Source organism: Staurois parvus, unplaced genomic scaffold, assembly GCF_062004578.1.
Source record: "Staurois parvus isolate SC_StPar_1 unplaced genomic scaffold, SC_StPar_1.0 ptg000176l, whole genome shotgun sequence".
Lineage (NCBI taxonomy): Eukaryota > Metazoa > Chordata > Amphibia > Anura > Ranidae > Staurois > Staurois parvus.
Genome location: NW_028317972.1, coordinates 1321995 through 1342791, shown reverse-complemented (window position 1 = coordinate 1342791; position 20797 = coordinate 1321995). Strand labels below are relative to the sequence as shown.

The window sequence follows — 20797 nt, the reverse complement described above, 5'->3', positions numbered from 1 at the left end:
TTCTTCATTTTCCAAAAACTTGTGGCAACAAATGAGATCTGCAAAATACTTACCGTGCATTTTATCAAATTCCTTGGGGCGTCTACTTTCCAAAAAGGGGTAATTTGGGGGGGTTAGGTGCTATCCTGGCATTTCATGGCCTCCGAAACTGTGATAGGTAGTCTGGAAGTGTAATGAGGAAATAAAGCCCTTTAAAAGCCTGAAGGTGCTTATTGGATTTTGGGGTCCTGTACTTGGCTAGACTGCCAAAACGTCTCTCACATGTAGTACCCCCATACTCGGGAGAAGTAGCAAAATGTATTTTGGGGAGTAATTCCACATATAACCATGGCATGTGTGAGCAGTAAATCATTTAAGTGACAATTTTGTGTAAAAAAAAAATATATATATTTATTTTTGTCATTTTCCAAAAACTTGTGGTAAAAAAATAAATTCTTCTATTGATTCAACATTCTTTTCAGCAAATAGTTTGGGGTGACTACTTTCCAAAAAGGGGTCATTTTGGGGGGTGGGGGCGTTTTATGCCCAGCATTAGAAGTTTATGCCACACATCATTCACTCTTCTAACCACCTGAAGACCAAGCCTTTTTGTTCACATGAAAAAAATCAGTATTTTTTGCTAGGAAATTAATTTAAACCCCCAAACATATATTTTTTTTAAAGCAGACACCCTAGTGAATAAAATGGTGGATACTACAATTTTTTATGGCACATAGTACTCGCGCAGCGATTTTTCAAACGCTATTTTTTTTTTTAAAAAATACACTTTTTTTACTTTTAATGCACAAAAACACAATATATTGGCCAATATATTGGTTTGGTAAAATATAAAAGATAAGGGTATGCCGAGTAAATAGATACCAAACATGACATGCTTTAAAACTGCGCATGCCCCGTTCAATGGCGACAAACTGCAAACATTTTTAATATCCATAGGCAGCGCTTTAAAAGCCTTTAAAAGCCACCATTTTAGATTTACATTGGAGGTCTACTGTTAGAATTACTGCCCTTGATCTGACGTTCACGGCAATACCTCACATGCATGGTGCAACCGCTGTTTACATAACGGCACAGGGTCAAGGCTTGTGCACACAGGTGTGTGCGCATGGGAGGAGCAATTTTTTTTTTTTTTTTAGTTATTTTGATTTTTTTTTATTTTTACATTGTACCTTTCATATATATATATTTTTTTATATCATTTTTAATGCTATAACAGGGAATGCAAATAACCCCTATAACTTCAATGGGCATTGTCATATATTCTTTTTTGAGAAATCTGGGGTCTATCAGACTCTAGATATCTCCTCTGCCCTTACATTATCTAATCAAACCAAAATCGGTGTGATCAGATGCTTTCCCAATTTACAAACGGCGTTGTTTATATCCTGCGAAACTGAAGTGATGAAATGCTTGTAGCTTCCGAATTCTTAGACTATAGAGATGATTGGCACCATTCTGGTCTCCAATCAGCTCTATGGTCAGCTGGCAGAAACAACGGCTGCATTCTCAGGTTCCCCTGATGGCACGGGACTGCCCGAGCAGGCTGTGGAAGGCAGCGGGGGAGGGGGGATATAATCTCCCACTGCTTGTAAAAGCAATCTTGCAGCTAATTAGCCACTAGGATTGCTTTTACATGAAATCCGATCAACGGCTGAAAAGAAACGACACCAGGATGATGCCTGCTGCTGTAGGCATCATCCTGGTATAACCATTCAAATCCAGTGATGTACAAGTACATCACTGGTCCTTGTTGGTTATATATACTATGTTCTTTTTTGTATGCAGCCTGTGGAATGAATGAAAAAATTAGAAGAAATCTCTGCCAGAAAAAGTGTGTGGTATGCCCACCATTAGAATATACCGCCCTGCATCCACCCACTTCTAATGGTGGGCACACATTAGGTCACACTTTGCCACAAGTGCCAGTTCCAAGATTGAATAAATGTCTAAATAGTGGCACGCTTGAATAAAAATTGTCCACGTATAAGTGGTACCTCATATGGAAAAAGGATGACACCAAGTCCCAAACAATCTTGCCACTGCTCCCCATGTAGTCTGGGCATCCAGGGGGCTCCACGTGACTATCTTTTCCCTCATAAATCCGAAACTTATAAGTATAGCCTGTTGTCCTCTCACAGGTCTTCTACATCTTGACCCCATATCTGGCACGCTTGCAGAGAAATTGTTTGAATGCAAGGCGGCCAGAAAAATGAATAAGGGACTCATCAACGCAGATGTTTTGCTGGGCAGTATAGACATCTGCAAATTTTAGGTTAAGGTGATTTGCGAGGGGCTGAATTTTGTGGAGCCGGTCAAATTCAGGGTCACCCCGAGGACGACAGTGTATTGTCGCTGAAATGCATAAAACACATTATACTCTCATATCTATACCTGGCCATGGCAGCAGAGAACACGGCATATGATGAATCGGGTCTGCGGACCAACACAACCGCAATTAATTTCTTTTAGTAATGCCCATGTTGAGGGTTAGGCCCAAAAAAAAATGTAAATTTGAAAACCGTAATGAGTTTCCATGCGAATGGTCTGGCAAAGTTTGAATTTGGGTTGGCGGCAATAAATTGTTGTGCATGTAAATTGCTTTGATCCACAATCAACGCATACAGATATTCCGTGAAAAACCGCTCCAAAAATCAAGGAGGTATGTGAAAGACCAAGATGTACTAGACCGCTGGTACTCGCCAGTTCACCAAAAGGTAGAGCGGCACTAGTACTGGCACTCTGCTGCATATGAGAGTCATCAAAATTTACCGGCAAGTGCTAACAGAGATCAGGCCTGATTCTGCGAACACTGCGGTTTTGTATGCAATGTATCAAGTGACAGTGACCTACTGACACTGCACTTGCTGGGGAAGAAGGGGGGGTAAGTGTAGGGGCTAAACGCAGGTGTTGGCAGGTGCAGGGGCTGATCCCACTAACGCTGCATTTTTGGGGACGCTATACTAATGTGAACGCTAGTATAGTGCTGACCTGATCAAAGATATTGACCCGTTCAGACACTATACTAGCAATGGAGGTTTATTGTACATGAGCGTGCTCCTGGTAATCAAGGGGTTAAATGTGATGACTGGTGTACTGACGGGCAATCTGACGCTATCTGGGAAGGGCGTGAAAACCACGGGAGCGCGAATCACATGTATATATATATATATATATATATATGTGATTTTGCGTACCTATGCCGCCCTGTAGCAGTATTTCTGCTGTAGGGTGGTCAGGAAGCGGTTACAGAAGAGGTTTGTGTTACGGCTCTGCGTTACTTTAACTGACAATTGCGCGGTCATGCAACACTGCACCCAAATTAAATTTACATCCTTTTTTCCCACAAATTGAGCTTTCTTTCGGTGGTATTTGATCGCCTGTGCGTTTTTAATTTTTTGCGCTATAAAAAAAAGGCTGACAATTTTGAGAAAAAAACCAATATTTTGGACTTTTTGCTATAAAACATGTCCAGTAAAAAAAAATTAAAAAATCTAATTTTGTCACAAATTTCATCCAAAATGCATTCTGCGACATGTCTTTGCTAAAAAAAAATCCCAATATGTGTAAATTAATTGGTTTACATGAAAGTTATAGCGTTTACAAATGGCGGGAAAGATACTGGGATTTTTAATTTTTTTTTATACGAATAGCGTCGATCAGCGACATATGGCGGCGATCAGCGACTTATGGTGGCGATCAGCAACTTATGGCAGGACTGCGGCAGACATTTTGACACTGGGGGGAACTGACTTGGGGTCACTGACATCCCCAGTGACACCAATACAGTGATCAGTGAAAAAAAAACCCACTGACACTGTACTAATGGCACTGGGGAGGAAGGGGTTAATATTTTTTTTCACTGAAAGGGTTAGGGGAGTGTTTTACTAGGGGGTGGGGATGTGTGCTGGACGGGGGCAGGCTGATCGAGAGAAACTCTTCTCTCCCTCTTGAGCTTGTCACAAGCTGTCAGGGAACTGACACAGAGCAGGGCTGTGTGTAAACAATGCAGCCCTGCTCTCTGTCAGCGATCACCGCTAATCCTGGGGAAACGGCCGGTAATCACCGCCCGTGACCCGGCGGCTGACACCAGCTGCTGACACCAGCGGGACAGATAGTTTAAAAACGTAGTTTTGCCCAGCCGTGCCGACCTGCAACCGTTTTAATGCGGTGGCTGGGCGGCAAGTGGTTAAAGGGAACCTTGCACTAATTATTTACCATCAATCAAAGAAGTGTTAAATCTTCTCCTTTTCCCTCACTATCTTTGATGTGACCACCCTAAGGAACTACCATCCACCCCTTGATACAACTTTACATCAATCAGGCCTCAAAAAGCATGCAGAAGACATTATAGAGCCCTTAAAGGGAAAACTGCCAATTATAACTGAGAATTCTCTTTATTTCACATCAATCCTTGTTATCCAGCTCTGAGGACCCACAGTGAGCTTATCTGTTATTGATGGTCATTCCTGCACACTGGGGATTCAACAGTCCTCTCAGACTGGAGGCAGTGGATTATTTCTGAAAGCAGGCCTGCTAATAGTCACTGTTGCTTCATTGTGAATGTCGTTACTTTTGCCCACAATTGCCAAGAGTGATCATATTTGCTTTCTATATCAGTGTTATTTTGTTATTCTTGACTGTTAATTTGTTACTTCCAATACCAATATAAACTTAAATTTGGTTTATACTACTTTGCGTGTGAGTCCATTTTACAGGCGTGATATCATTGGGATACCAGAGCAAGGTGGTGTCAGCAGAGGTTGGGTTTTCAGCGAGAGGTCCAGAATGACAGGGAGCTTAAAAATTACTAAGCAACCCTTAAGGGGGTAGTGCTACACTGATATGCAAATTTTTTTTTTTTTCTAAAGTTAACAGCGCCTTTACTTAATCTCAAATCCCTTCCCCTGGTCACTCATGTCTGATGTCAAGAGCAGAGACACATAGTTGTCGTAGGAAATATAAAGGTCTCTTTGAGTGGTCTGTAATCATCTGCCTGGCTCAGCCTTCGCTATGTTGTCAGAGTGAAGATGGTGGCACTCAATGGTGGAATAATTAGGACCACATTTTAGGTGGTTTGTGGAAACACAAGGGTTACATTTATTAGAGAATATGCAAGATTAAATATTTGTTTCCACAGAAACTGCTGATGTGGCTATTTAGGGGCAAATATAGACACTTCACCAGTAACAGGTTCTCTTTATAGATTAAGCAATAGTCTTGTTTCTAAGAAGAAAAATATGAAAGAAGCCAGCTTCACCAAAATTGTCAGGAATTGTGCTTCTTCCCAGCTGATTTGTGCAATTTTCAAAGAACAGCATGAATCTGCAGAACTGATTGTTTTTTAGTTCTGAGATTCCTTGTTTGCAGCTTATCCACAACCAAAACTTTCACTCCCTGGTTCTAAAGAGAACCTTTTTTCAGCAGCAACACTGAGTAAGCTGGCTGTTGGTCTATGGGGGAAAGCCATGACTCTGATTGTCATTCAGAGCCAATTAATATACTGTAGAGAATAATGGAGCTGTGCCTGAAAGTCTTTCAGAGATACCATGAGCATACTACTACTTGTACATGCCATTACATAGTCATACCTGCCCTTAGGTGGATAATGCTGTGTTGGTAACCCAAATTGAGTCAACACAGCTGTGACATGTAGTCATGCAATATACTGTATATCTAGATTGGGAAATAAAAAAAGAGTACATAGTTCAGAAATCATCTGGAACAAACATGCAAACAGTGAAGTCTAAACCCTTTAAACTACTGGCCTGCTTGGTCATTACGGTGACATCCCCGATACCTGTGACTCTAAATGCCACATCAGCAATGGCAGCTGCTGATTTAAGCATCGGTGTCATGTGAGTACCAGGAGTGAACAAATGGAAAAGTAAGAAACAGAAGAGTTTTGTTAGCTGGCCATTTTTCCTAGCTTGTATTCCATTTCTCCACAGTGCTGCAATCAAGATCTAAACCCATAAAGAACAGGCTGCATGTAGTTTGAGTTTAGAGCAGCTCCCTGTTGCCCTCTGTGCAGCTTCCACTCTACAGTCTGCAGTATTTACCTGCAGCCTTTCCCTTTTTTATCCTGTGAGTATTATAATGTAGCACTGTTGGCATCAGTTAGGATAGTAGGATGTAGGCGAGTTCTTATCCAAACTCAGGTTTGGGCCAATTTTTTTTATGCCCCTGCTTTTCAGAGGCATAACAAAATGAAAAATTCCTTTTAAAAGCAGTTTTTTTGCTACCCGTGTGCATGGGTTTCTAAATATATTTTTTTGTATTGTCAAAGCCCGGAGGATGAATGGGCTTACCTAGAAATCACACATGCCTTGTGGCCACTTTTGAAAGACGGCTTGTTGACAGACATGTCATGTCATGTGCTCTCTTTTACACCTGCTGCTGTGCTGTGTGATAAATATGACCATGAGAAAAGTTTGTTTTCATTTGCCGGTAAAGGAAATAAAACATAAAATAAAATTTTAGGAATACAGCATAATTAACATTGTGTTCTCACATATTTATGTATTTATAGAAATAGTTCTTTGTGACTCTTAACCTGAAATCTAAAGTTACTATTTTCGTGCTGCAGTGCCAGGAAGACTTAGGCCTCATGTACACTGCTGCTTATAAATGTGAGTTTAGGAGCTTTTGGTATTTTGTTGCCAAAGTCCCTATACTCAGCTCAATAAAAACCTTTTATAGGCTTTCATTAGTGCTTAGCAGCAGCAGCAGCAGCAGCATTTAGGCGCAGTTAAATGTCCCTCTCCTAAACACAGAAGAATCGTGTTCAGGAGAGGAACATTTTGGCCAAAAAATACGTGTAAACGTGCCTAAGTCCTAGCCATGTTTAGCGCTTAGGCGTTTATTCATTTCAATCGCAAGTATTCTGGCCAATGAAATGAATTAACGTCCAAGCGCTAAACGCGGTATCACATTTACACACGTTTTTGCTGAGTTTAGCATTTTTCTGCTGCCAGTAGAATTAACGTCTCTACAGCAGTTCCAGAATACATGTAGCCTTGAGAGCTTAGCTAGAAATCACATGTTTCATGGCCACTAGTAAAAGACTGCTTGTTGAAAAATATGTTATCTGTCTTGCCTCTTTCCCAGTGGTGTTATCTGATTTGTAAATAGGGTAAGATTAAAGGGATTCTGCCAATTGAGGCAAATAAAATTCACTGTAACAGTAAGTGAGGATTTAGTGCTTCTTGAAACCAGTAAACCCAAAACAGGTGTGTGTTTTTTAAGGGCAGGACAGCTGTCAGCAACACATCCAATATCATCACACTGATTGGAGTCAAGGTTGGCTCACTCCTGGCTCCAATTAGCTCTGGGAGAAGTCATGAAGCTTAGGGCCTCACATTCTTTTTCCTCCCTGCACTGTGACTGTTTACATGTTATGTGCAATGAAACCATGGCAACATCTAATGTTTGTGTAGTATTATGTTCAGCAGACTGTGTTCTTCTATTGTTGTGACTTAGATGACGTTCAGAGCACATTTTATGCCCAATTCATGCAAAACTTCACGTAATCCCAAGGGGTTCACATACTTTTTCTTGCAACTGTATGTGAAGACACCTACACAGGTAACTAAAACATGTCCTTAAATTTGTACAATGACTATTTCCAGTTGTGGTTCTTAGCCTTTCCTAATCTGTTCCATGATTTCAGCAAAGAAGACTACTGGGCACTTTTCTTTGCCACTGATCAGTGGGGTGGCACAATTTACAATACTAGTGCTTGGCTAAAGTGCATAGTCAAACTAGTCTGATGCTGCAGTTGCTGAGAGCTACATCACTCTGTTTTGAGTGTAACCTTGCTTTGAACAGTTTAGCCTGCTTCCTAGAGTTTCACCACTGCAAGATGTTTTAAGGGTGCTCATGTAGATTTGCCTGACCTATTTTAAAGGGCACTACTATTATCTAAAGCTGCTTGGCATGGTCCATGGGGTAGCAAGAGCTTGAGCTGCTTGGCATTGTTCCCAGGATACCACAAGTTGGAGCTTATGGGGCCTGGTTTAGCCTGTATTGTTTTTTTTAACCATCTTTACGTATTTGGAACACAAGTGGTTTTAGGGGCTTTGCTAATCGTATCCTTCTTTCTAGATTATTAATAGCAGCACCACATACCTTTTTTTTCTTGTTATCTTTGATTTATATCAGTTTTGTCTTCAGATATGACAGCAGCTGGTAAAAGATGTTAGGTTGTGAATTCTTTAGACAAGTGCAGTCATCGTTGACAAATAAAATTTTGCATGTTGCCAAAGTGCGCTACTACAGTAGATGCAGCTTTAGAATAAAGTTTCATCCAGTTTATGCCTTGGAATGCTGGGAAGCTGAAGAGCTGGTACCTATCTTGACCTGCCACATTTAATTGTATCTTTATAGACATTTGCCGTGAACCCTCCCCATTATGTCTGAGGAAGAGGATGAAGGGTGCTGGAGTAAGCTGGAACACTACCGGGTCAAATTGATCAATGTTATAGATCCAAACAGGATCACCCCGTATCTGCGCCAGTGTCGTGTCCTCAACAGTGATGATGAAGAGCAGGTTTTTAATGACCCCAGCCTCGTTATGCGCAAGAGAAAAGTGGGTAAGTAGCCTTTTTATGGAAACGTTACCAGATTTTCAAAATGTAATTCTGGAGGTGCTTCCTTATCTTTCCTCCTTCTCTACCTTACTCCAATTTAACTTTCTTTCCATCAGCCCTCCTGCTGTCCCTCCCCCAGCCTTCCATCCATCCTTCACGCCAAATCTGCTGCCATCTTTCTCCTTAAACGTACTTTCTTTTTTTGTTTCTATTTTTTTTTCTCCCTCCTTGCTTCCTCTTATTTTCCTCCTTTCTCTCCCTTCACTTTTTCATCTCCTCTCACCCCTCTGTCTTTTTCCTTCCTCCACTTTCTCTCTCCTCTCCTATCTCTCTCCTGCAGATGAACACACCACTTTTTCCTAGTAAATGTGTTAAGTGATAAACCCACATATTCTTGACATCAGGTGTCTTGCTGGATATCCTCCAGAGGACAGGGTGTAAGGGCTATGGTGCATTTCTGGAAAGCCTGGAGCTGTATTACCCTCATCTGTACTTGAAAATCACTGGCAAGGAACCCTCACGTGTCTTCTCAATGATCATAGGTGAGTTCATGCCTGCGTGCTTCATCTGTGTTTGACTTTCTAAATATATCTGATTGTATTATTTCTCATCAGTGGGTGCTGCAGGTGCTACCTGTACAGATTATCAGCAGATAATGTCATATTTCCAGAGTCAATAGCAAGCACAATGTATTTTTTTTCTTTCTGTTGTTTTTTTTACAAAGAGCATAAAGGAATCTACTGCAGCATGCGGGTCCTCAGTTGCTTGAATTATTTTTTTCAGCTCTGCTTTTGTTGAATATTTAAACAAGAATTTTAAAAAATGAACAATAATAACAATGCATGTTAGGCAAGAATAGCATATTCCCACATTACAGTGTAGTGTTTAACAAATACAAAGTTATGCAAAACGTCAAAAGATTTAAAGAAGAACAATATAAAGGAAACCGTCACATCCCTGTTTTTTGAAAATGTAAGCTTACCACTCTTAAAATAAATAATTAGACCTAAATTTTTCCTTTGCGTGTCAGGATTACATTTCTATTCCGTTTTATTTCTTGCAGCATGTCACAGTTTTGACACAATCCCTTTTAAACTTGTTTTTCATACGTTTTATACTTTTTAACCTTTATAAAATAAAGTACTCCTGGGATAATGCACTAGGCTTGCGCGCCCTCTGTTGTTTATTTTCTTGCAGAAGAGTTAGACCCTCTGTCATGTAAACTGTCTGTCTGTGTTCCACTTTAAGCAGTATTAAACCGCAAACTAAAAATTTAATATAATGCTGCTTACCAAGCCTTAGATGTGGTGAATGCATTAGTCTTTTTTTTTTTTTTAGGCTTTTTCCCTCAGTTTTCACCTGGTGATCTGGTCAGTTGCACACCTCCTGTATTAGAGTCCCTACATTTTGGATTCTGGATGAAAGGGCAACAGAGACACCTTTAGACAGCAGTATCATTTATTTGAGTTTATGAATTTGGAAGGGAGGGGGAGTATTAGGTGTACTAGCAAATTTAAATACACCTACAAATTGAAGCCAAACTCCAGCTAACACATTTTAATCAGTTACAGCCACATTTTATGTTAATTTTGGGATAAGCATTTTACATAAATACCAGCTGATCATTGTAAGCACCCATGTCAGGGGTAAGTGGTTTTGTCTCAACCATCTAACTGCTATATCTGAAAAACAGCTTGTTGTGTTGAGAAATAAAAGACTTACTGGCTAGTTCACCAAGTGAAAATAAAAGAAAGCAAGCCTAAAAAGTAAACAAATGCAGCCATCATTTCTAAGAATTTTTAAGCTGCAATATAATAAATGGTTGCTTTTGGGTTTAATGCCACCTTGAGGGGTTTTTCCCCCTCACTTCCTAAGGAAGTGTGGCGAATCTACAGATGGGATACAGGCATATGCAGACAGACCCACGAATGGACATGCTATTTTTTTTTAGTTAAGTGGGTGAATCGGGGCAATTGTGGGGTTGCAAGGAACATAAATGCAGCCTTCCTTTGATGCATCCCAAGCAGCATTTCTCTTACTTTGCTTTTCTGGTCAAAGGACAGGTTTGCTTTAACATACATTGATAATGTTGGTTTCAGTAACAGGGAAATGTAGTATACATAACCTCTTCATGCTGGCCGAACGCCTAGACGCCGTGTGGCCGCACATTTGCATTGTATTAAAAAAAGAACATATGTGCTGAGAGTGCGCGCCCTGCGCGCTCCCAGCACACATGTCCGGTACTCACGGAAAGGTCCCAATCTCTTCTTTCGATCGGGACCTTTCCCGATCATGTGACGGTGTGTCACGGCGGTCACATGACCCTAAACCCCACCCTGCCTCCTGAAACCCTTAAAGGACCAGGAGGCGCCGGCGCGAAGGGGTTAAAGTGTATGTAAACCCAAAATGTATTATTCAGTATGTTTGTAATCATGCCTAACTGTATATAGTTTTATTTGGCAAATGTTTTTTTGACTGATCAGCAGGGACTGGACAAATGTTGATCAGAGTGTGGGCTTTAACACAGTTAAATACAATGTCCCAGCAGAGAGGGGATTTCTCCATCCACCTTGCTTGTGTAGATAGAGGAAACTGTTTTTTTTTTTTTTTTTTCAGCCAGCTTGATGAATGAAAAATAACTACCAGGTTATGGCCAACTTCAAGTGGTAGTACACTCATTATTTAATTTTACCTACAGGGAAGCTTATAATAAAGCTTCCCTGTAGGTAAAATTAATATCTCCTAAACATACATCGTTTAGGAGATATTCTCTTTCCTAAAGCCAGCATATGTGCTGTGAAGGAACAGCATACCCGTGCCGTTCCTTCAGAGCTGTGTGTCGTGGTCTGGGACTCCCATCCGCATGCACAGGAGTGACATCATCACAGCCTGGCCTGTCAGACGGCTGAAAATCGCGAACCTGGAAGAAGGACGGGGTGAAGATGGAAGCCTCTGCAGCGGTGGCAGTGCAATGCATACTAGCGCATTATGACATTACCTTGCAGGCAATCTTTTTTTTTTTTTCTTGTGGTTTACTAAAAAAAAAATATTATTACTATTATCATTATTAACCACTTCCTGTTGGACATGCACATATATGCGGTCTGTCAGCGGGTGGACTTTAATGATGAGTGGCTACATATATGCGTCCTGATGTAAACATTTTACCGTGCTGACGGCACGATCCCTGCATGCTCCCAGCACAGTAAACTGCGGGGTATCAGAAAGCTTCTGATGCATATGTACATTTTACAACAAAATCTTTTCTGGTAAATTATATTTTCCTGACAACTTGTTTTTAAATACAAAATGGTATAGAGACATCCAAAGGGTACATCAAAATACATACCAGTCCCCAGGTACATTCATCTGATCCTTTTTGTCTCTCTGATGTTTCTCTGGTGCAGACACTGCTGGTGAGTCTGGTCTGACCCAGCTGCTCATGAACGAGATGCTGAAGCTCCAGCAGACAATCCAAGAGGAGCGTAGGAAATACAAAGAGCTAAATGTCCAGATGGTGGAAAAGGAGGCCAGCATTAGACAGCTGCAGGTAAAGGACAGTGAGCTGAAAAAGTACCAGGAGAGGGACCATAAAATGAAGGAGGAACGGGACAACTTCAACATAGAGCTGAATAAATGCAAGGATGAGATCTACGAACTGGCCATGAAGTATGCACAGCTGAGTGAGGAGAAAACCAATGCTGTCATGCGGAACAGAGACCTACAGCTTGAGGTGAGTGTGTCGGGAAAAACACTTAATAAAGCATAGTAAAATAGCATAGCAATGAACACATTGATTTCAGTCTCTCTATATTCCCTAGCATTTTTACCAACACCTCTTTATTTCGCAATGTATACTCTTTAACACTTTTCTGGGTTACAGACCGGCTTTCCACTATTTTCTCATTTCTCAGCTCTTCTATCTCATGAAGATTGTCTGTTGCAGCAGCAAATCCTCTCTTGACTGTATACTGGTCAGCATCATCTCAGTCTAACATAGCAGGAATCCGTTTCATCACACCGTTACTTGGAGTGATCTCAGACATTTTCCTTCTTTATTATTGTTGAACAGTTCTGAGGTGCCTTCAGAAACACTTACATTTCAGCCTCATCCATCGGTTTCCTGTGCACCACTTCCCTGCACTTCCAGTCATGGAGGGTGTATTCAAAATGTAAATAAGTCCTGTGGCCACTGTGCTTGGTCTTACATGTCCATTAGCCATACTGCTACTGCATGTACACATCCATCTGGCCGTTGTGAGAATGCTGCCTGCGCTGATGCATACAAGGAGCTTGAAAGGATAACAAAAACAAGACACACCTATTCTTCCCGTTAGGAGCTGCTGTCAATCAGTTCTCATTCAGGTAGGTCAGAGGCGTGCCTTCTGTTTGGTGTCCTTTTGGGCTGCCTATGGATGTTGGGACAGGAAGCATCCACAGGTAGCACCATAGTCCCCTTCCCAGGAGCGCACATGTAAAGGTGACTTCAGAGGGATTTTTCAAGACAAGCAGTCAACCTTGCAATGAAAGCTTGGTCCAGCAGTCTGGGGGGAGTGGGAAAACAAGGGACAGAAAAAAATGCAATGCAAAGGATGTGTTTCTTACCAGGATCTTCTCAGAGGTGACGGTTGTTTTGGCCATATTTAACACCATAGAATTGAAACTCTTCCAGAGCATTGATATGCACTCCATCCACTATAATCCTCTCTGACTCAGCAATCAAGGGCTACTCCACAACCTTCCCAAGAACATTTTCAGTTTCGGATACCACATTTTTATCATAGCAAACTGCACTAACACATTTTCTCAAAACATCTTTCAGGACAGAACATGAGAGAATACAATTCCTCCTCCTCTCGCAGGAAACACACATCCACAGTCCTCAGTTATCATGTTTCCTCTGGCCAGGTAGGAAAACACAGGAACTGTGGGGACTACGTTATCTCAGGTGCTGCCTGAGAGGGGTCTTCTGTTTTTCTTTTACCTTTTTTCCTTGCAGTAGGGGTCCTCAAGGCAGAGTCCTGGGGAAGGGGGGGAGGGAGCCTGTTCCTGACTCCACTCTCCCCTTTCGGTGCTTGGGGAGAGCAAAGTGGCGCCGGGTAGCCTGTAGCCCTGATGTCCCTGTGTGGGCAATGGTGGCAATCATGTTTTTGGTGCCCAGTGGTGTCTGGGCATGCCGTGAGGTCACTACTGGGTAGGGGCGGAGCTTACGTTCGGGGATGCAGCATCAGTTCCAGCAGCAGGATTCAGGGGGGCAGGACCCAGCCAGTGCCTATTTCTGCTCCTGGACTGGTGCAGCAGCATTCAAGGATGCTGGGACCAGGAGACACAGCCACGTAGACCACTGCAGGCTCTGCTATGGAGGAGTTAGGAGTGAGTGCAGCTCTGAGAACAGGGGGAGACACCATCAATACCCAGGGAGGAGAGAACTTCCTATTGGCAAACTGTATTATGCTGCTTTTCTTTGGGGCACTGTGGTGTCTTTTTCACCCTAGTGGCTGAGGGCCTGTCTTATGCTCTGGATCCTGGGTGTGTGGGGTCAGTGCACTGGTGGTGTGGAGGTTTGGGCTCTGGATGCACTGGGTGCGTTTGTGTGTTTAAGGTCAGTCAGTGACTAAGTGGTTATGTTCCTTGTGCTTTGGCAGTGAAAAGGAATCTAGCAAGAAGAGATGTCCTTCATCAATTCAAGTGTAAATTGTTAGATGCTTGGAAAAAGCCTTTATGCAAGGAGTGCATTTCTGCTTTAGTGAGAGAGGAGACCGCGTCAACTTCTAGTGACTTTCTGGCATCCCTGAAGGCTGAGTGGAGTGTAACCTTGCAGTCTTTCAGAAATATGTTGGAGTCTTCCTCCCAGAGTGCTTCTGAGTCTACCCCCACACCTCAATCATTAGCTTCCTTGGAAGCAGGGTCAGGAATACCGTCTGCTCAGGTGGCTGTCTCTCCTCCTCGGTCAGAGAGAGCTTCAGAGGATGATGGGGAAGAGACGGAGGATTCCTATGAATCTAAATATGCAGTGAAGGAAATAACTATTTCACCCCCTGCTGATTTTGAATGTTTGCCCACTCACAAAGTAATGATCAGTCTAAAAATCGCATGGTCGGTGTATTGTAACACTGAGAGGCAGAAGAGCAACAAAAAATTCAAAAGAAATGCATGTCTAACAAATTATGCACTGATTTGCATGTTCATTAGGGAAATAAGTATTTGATCCCCTATCATTCAGCAGGATTTCTGGCTACCAGGTGTCTTTCATACAGGTAACAATGTGAGATTAGAAGAAGTCTCTTAAAGGGAGTACTGCTAATCTCATTTTGTTACCTGTATAAAAGACACATGTCCACAGGAGCAGTCAAACAATCAGATTCCAAACTCTCCACCATGGCAAAGACCAAAGAATGTCAGGGAGCGAGGAGCCAGACACACAAGGAGGTGCAATTAAAGGTAGGTTTATTTACACAGAAACAAGGCAAGAGTCTATGCAAGTCCGACAGCAACAGCGGATGACTGGGTAGGACAGAAGTTCTCCTGCCGAGGTCATCTTCTAGGATAATCAAGTCGAGAACCAGCGGGAATCGTAGCCAAAGCCGGAGTCAGAAGCCAGGAAGAATGGTCGCCAGAGCCAGGGTCAGAAGCCAGGAGGAGTCTTAGCCAAAGCCGAGTCGGTATCCAGGAGAGCAAAGAGTTAACTGAACAGGAGCTTGCTGCTGTGCAACAGACAGGACACAAATACAATGGACAGCTGCAAACAGCAGACTTAAATGTGATAAGCCGCCACCTCCTGGGAGGAGCCGCAGAGGGCTGAAAGCATAAAGGATCCCATAATGCTTTGCAGACCTGAGATGGATGCCAGCACATGGAGCAGCACAAGCCCTGCGGAAAGGTAGGACCTTGATAAAGAGCTGTCCAAGGATGTCAGGGACAAGATTGTAGACCTATACAAGGCTGGACTGGGCTACCAAACTATCACCAAGCAGCTTTGTGAGAAGGTGACAACAGTTGGTGCAATTATTCGCAAATGGAAGAAACTCAAAACAACTGTCAGTTTTCCAAGGTCTGGTGCACCATGCAAGATCTCACCTCGTGGAGTGTCAGTGATCATGAGAATAGTGAGGAATTATCCCAGAACTACACATGAGGATCTGGGTCGTGAATGGGTGTTCCAGCATGACAATGACCCAAAACACATGGCCAAGTTAACAAAGGAGTGGCTCAAAAAGAAGCACATTAAGGTCCTAGAGTGGCCTAGCCAGTCTCCAGACCTTAATCCAATTGAAAATCTGTGGAGGGAGCTGAAAGTTCGAGTTGCCAAATGCCAGCCACCAAACCTTAATGACTTGAAGAGGATCTGCCAAGAGGAGTGGGCCAAAATCCCTCCTGAGATGTGTGCAAACCCGGTGGCCAACTACAGGAAACGTCTGACCTCTGTGATTGCCAACAAGGGATTTGTCATGTTTTGTGAAGGGGATCAAATACTTATTTCCCTCATGAACATGTAAATCAATGCATAATTTGTTAGACGTGCATTTCTTTTGAATTTATTGTTGCTATTCTGTCTCAGTGTTACAATACACCTACCATTCGATTTTTAGACTGATCATTTCTTTGTGAGTGGGCATACATTCAAACTCAGCAGGGGATCAAATTCTCATTTCCTTCACTGTAAGCTGTCGCTGGAGGATGTGGAATATCTGCTTAAAGCGATTCATGCCACCTTAGACATTAAAGAGGAGAAAAGAGATCTCTCCCTCCATGATAAAATGTACCTGGGCCTTAGTGAGCCAAAAGGGGGATGTTTTTCTGTACATTCAGCCATCTCAGACATGATAAAAAAGGAATGGCAGGATCCAGAAAGGAAACAGTTTTTTTTTCTAGATCTCACAAGAGACGGTTCCCATTTGAAGAGGTCTCCTCGTCGGTATGGAACAAAATGCCTGAGGTAGATGCTGCATTTTCCCAAGTCTCAAAAAGCACAGACTTAGCCTTTGAAGACATAGGGAGCCTGAAAGAGGCTATGGATAAAAGAATGGATTTGCTGTTGAAGAGATCATGGCATTCCATAATGGAGAATTTGAAACCGGCTATGGCAGTCACATGCGTAACAAGAAAATGTATATTATATAGGGCGCGCTTGTTAGAGCCTAACCTCCTGTAGCTGTAGGATGAAGGTGCCAGATGGATTTCAGGGATGGATGGAAGCAGTAACACTGAGGCAGCTCTTCTTAGAGTGGAAGCAAGGCTCTAATGCAGTAAACATGAAAAAGAGTGGAAGGCGCCTCTAAGTGCAGTATTGACAATTTATTAGTGAACAATAGATATATTGCACTTGCAAGATACATAGTTAAAAAGACTCATCGTGTGGTGTAATAAGATTCAGATGAGAAATCCAGCCGTCCAGCAGCAAACTCTGTCTATGGGATCAGGAAGTAGAGCCCAGGATGTTCCTGTGCATCAAAATGAGGCTTGGAGAGCAGAGTCTGCTGTAGGAGGTGAAGGGGCGGTAATGCGTTTCGGAGCATGCTCAGTTGGCTCAGAGCAGAGAAGTAATATGGTCAGCCAGGGTTTTGAAACAGAGTTTGCAGAGGTGCTCCCAAGAAGGTTTTTTTGCTACGGATATTCCGAGGAATCCGGTAAAAGCTCTTGCTATGAAGAACCTGGTTCAGGATCTGCTATTCCAAAGAGTGGTGGTTCCAGTCCTGTCAGGGGAAAAACAAATGGGTTTTATTCTCATATGTCAGGAAAATTTTGGTTGATCCTCAACTTAAAACTCTTGAACAAAGCAGTGTGATAAAAGTGGTTCCAAATGGATTAAATCTTTTCAGTCAGAAACCTCCTGTTTGCAGATTGCTTCATGGCATCAATTAATCTAAGGGACACCTATTTGCACATCCCAATCAGAGAGCACTCCCCAAGATTTTTGAGGCTAGCTCTGAGATCAGGATGCGAAGTTCAGCACCTGCAATTCAGGGCACTGCCTTTCGGGATGTCACCATCTCCCTCCATCTTCACGAAAGTGATGGCGAAAGCCCTAGGTGTGATGGTAATTCCCTACCTAGATGATCTTCTGTTTCTTGCAAGCTCAGAAGACCAGTTGAGAAAGGACCTTCAGGTAGCCCACAGCCATCTGGAAAGTTTGGGCTGGATTGTCATGTGCAGAAATCTAATCTGACCCCGTCCAAGAAGGTTTTGTTTCTGGGGTTCTGCATCTGTTCAGCGGAACAGAAAGTTTTTTTTGCTAGAAGAAAATACAGGCAGCTTTTGACTCTTCTTCAAGGCAATCGTTAGGTGTCAGTCAGGTTCTTATGTTAGCTCTGGGACTGTTGACAGCCTCCATCCTGTCCAGTGGGCAAGATTACACTTCAGGTTCCTTCAACTATTCATCCTGAGAGTTTGGAATGGGGTGGTGGTGGAGGAGGCAGGAGGTTCTCTCCAAAGGTCCATCCTGGTCCTTTCTGGTGGAAAGGAGCCCCACCATGGATGCCAGCTCCTGGGGCTGGGGGCACACCTGGGAGGTCAGCTCACACAGGTGCAGTGACCCAAGCAACAAAGGTCAAACTCCCCAAACTGGAGGGAAATAAAAGTGATTGCTTTGGCTTTCTCTCAGGAGCTCAGGACAACGCCACAGTGGTAGCCTACGCAAATAAGCAAGGCAGCACAAGAAGCAGGAGTCTTCAAAGTCTGGAGGAAGAAGTTGTGACTTTGGCGGAAGTCAATTTGGCATCCTTGTCAGCAGTCCATCTCAAAGGCTTGCTGAACCTGGTAGCCGACTTCCTGAGCAGATACCAGCTGAAGGAGGGCGAGTGGTGCCTAAGTTTTTCCTCAGCTTTGTTCAGGAATGGGGTCAGCCACAAATCGATCTTTTAGTGAATCGTCAGAATACCAAAACTTGTCAGTTCTTTTCCCTGAACAAGGAAGATGGAGTAGTAGGTATCGATGCTCTCGCTCAAAGGTGGAGCTTCCAGCTGTGCTATGCCTTTCCCCCCTTCCAACTAATTCCCCTGGCTCTGAAGAAGTTGCAGTGAACCAAATGCAGTGTCTCCTGCGCTCCGGGACCCAGGCCGGTGGTGAGTAGATGGAATCAAACTCCAAAAAGGAAGGGACCACTGGAATAGACAAGGTCGTGCAGCTCCACTCCAAGGCTGGGGAAGCCCAAACAAAACTGTGAAGAAGAACAACAAAAGAGAAGCGCACCAACCTTGCTCTGAGGAAGAAGGCATGTCCTTCGAAACGCGTCAGCTGTACTGAGTGGCTTCCTCCATGATGGGATTCGCATTGGCATCTTGCCTCTAAAGTCCCTTTGAGGACTTACATGCTTGTTTTTATTCGCTGTTTGTGAGTACCATTCTTTTATTTAATAAATTTTGGTTACTGAGGTAATGCGCAAGGTTGGTGCGCTTCTCTTTTGTTGTTCTTCTTCACAGTTCTGAAGAAGTTGCAAACAGAGTTCAAGTCATTTTCGTGGCTCCCTTCTGGCCGAAAAGGTCATGGTTGACAACTCTCCTCCGGTTGTCAGACCATATTGGATGACCATATCAAGAGCTGTGGGCAGTGAAGGACGTAGAGCCAAATTATGTGGCTATTATCCACAGTCACCCACAGCCTGTAGGTCCAGGGTGAATAGTTGTAGGAAGGGAAGCAATGCCCAGAAGTAATATTGCTGGTTGGAAGACCAGGGCAAAGCACTCAAACTCTCTGTAGAGAGCTGACTCTGCTGTACTGAAATCATAAGCAGTGTTGTCGGTTCTGTCCAGTTCTCCTCTGTTATGGAGATGAGGATAGTGGGAGGTGATCCATAATTCAGCATTGGAGAACTGGGCAGGACTGACAAAATTACACTGTTAGGCTGGGGTGGGCCATTAATTTTCCCAAGAGGCCTCATGAGAAAGGGAATGCAGGGAATAATTTAATATCTGAGCCGCATTTTTACCCAAGCCCAACCCCCCCCCCCCCGTGCTGCCCACCGGAACTGTAAAATAACAGCCAAATGGGGCTGTTTATATGCCATGGCATTTTTAACTTGGGCTGCGGAGTTTGACAAGTGGTGCTGAGATCAATGCAACAGGGATTTCTACATATCCTGATCTGGAGTAAAAAAATAAGTGCATAACTCCTGGGGTTTGCAGCTTGCAGGCACTAACACAGGAAGTATTTGGCTGCGCAGCTGTGAGCGTGTCGAGACGTCTCATAGGCAAAGCTCTCTCACCAGAACCAAGCCTCCATACTGTTCCAATAAGCTCCTCAGGCCCTCTCCTTCCAGTTCTTGTAGCTCTCTGCATGGACATCTGTCAGCTTCCTCCATGAGGAAGATGACAGGCTCAGAGAGATATGCTGACAGGCATTGAGTGCTGGACAGGAACAGTCAAAAAGCCGGATGTGGTCCTAAGGCCCAATTTTCCCAGGTCTGCTATAAGGGAGATGTAAGATTCATTTTGTGACAGGAATCCGTGGACTATTATCTGCAGCCTTGCTGCCAATCTGAAGTTCTAAATGTCACTTATTTATTTTTTATTTATTTCAGGTACTTATATAGCGTCAATTTACGCAGCGCTTTACATATATATTATATATTCACATCAGTCCCTAACCCTCAAGGGGTGAACAATCTAAGGTCCCTAGCTTACATTCATACATACACATAGTAGGGCCAATTTAGACAGGATCCAATTCGCCTACCAGCATGTCTTTGGAGTGTGGGAGGAAACCGGAGTACCCGGAGGAAACCCACGCAGGCACAGGGAGAACATGCAAACTCCAGGCAGGAGGTGCCATGGATGGGATTCGAAACAACGACCCTAGTACTGCCAGGCGGAAGTGCTAACCATTTAGCCACTGTGCTCTTCTTTTAAATTACAATTCTACAAGAGATCACATGGCAATATACAACAGATGTCTAATTGTGGTAATTAACCACATAACACATTTTTAGCCAACGCAGAAAAAAACCCAAGCTGCGTGGACCAATCCTACTGCTGCAATGCTCAGGTGTGGATTAGGTAATTTACAACCAACCTCAAGTGAGGTAATGAGCACTTTTAATAATTTACACTCATGTTATTACGCAGAGACTTTCCAGGTTGCTGGAGAATCTGTATGTAATGGGGTTGATGCTCCTCTCTTCTTTCATATGAACCAACTTGATATTTGTGTTTAGTGGCCTCTTAAAAGGTGGCATTTGCTGTTACCTAGTAACTTTTTTTTTTTATCTCTGTTTG

General features: G+C 43.1%; 1 protein-coding gene across 2 annotated transcripts in view; it reads left to right on the top strand.

Moving 5' to 3' along the window:
- The window catches only part of CARD9 (caspase recruitment domain family member 9), an 84738-nt gene that overhangs the window by 23368 nt on the left and 40573 nt on the right, over positions 1-20797 (top strand). For both annotated transcript variants that reach the window (XM_089677032.1, XM_089677031.1), the window contains exons 2-4: positions 8386-8591; positions 8993-9130; positions 11996-12321. In XM_089677032.1, the coding sequence (XP_089533158.1) occupies positions 8411-8591; positions 8993-9130; positions 11996-12321 (645 nt within the window). In that variant the 5' untranslated portion in view covers positions 8386-8410. The remainder of the gene's footprint in view (positions 1-8385; positions 8592-8992; positions 9131-11995; positions 12322-20797) is intronic.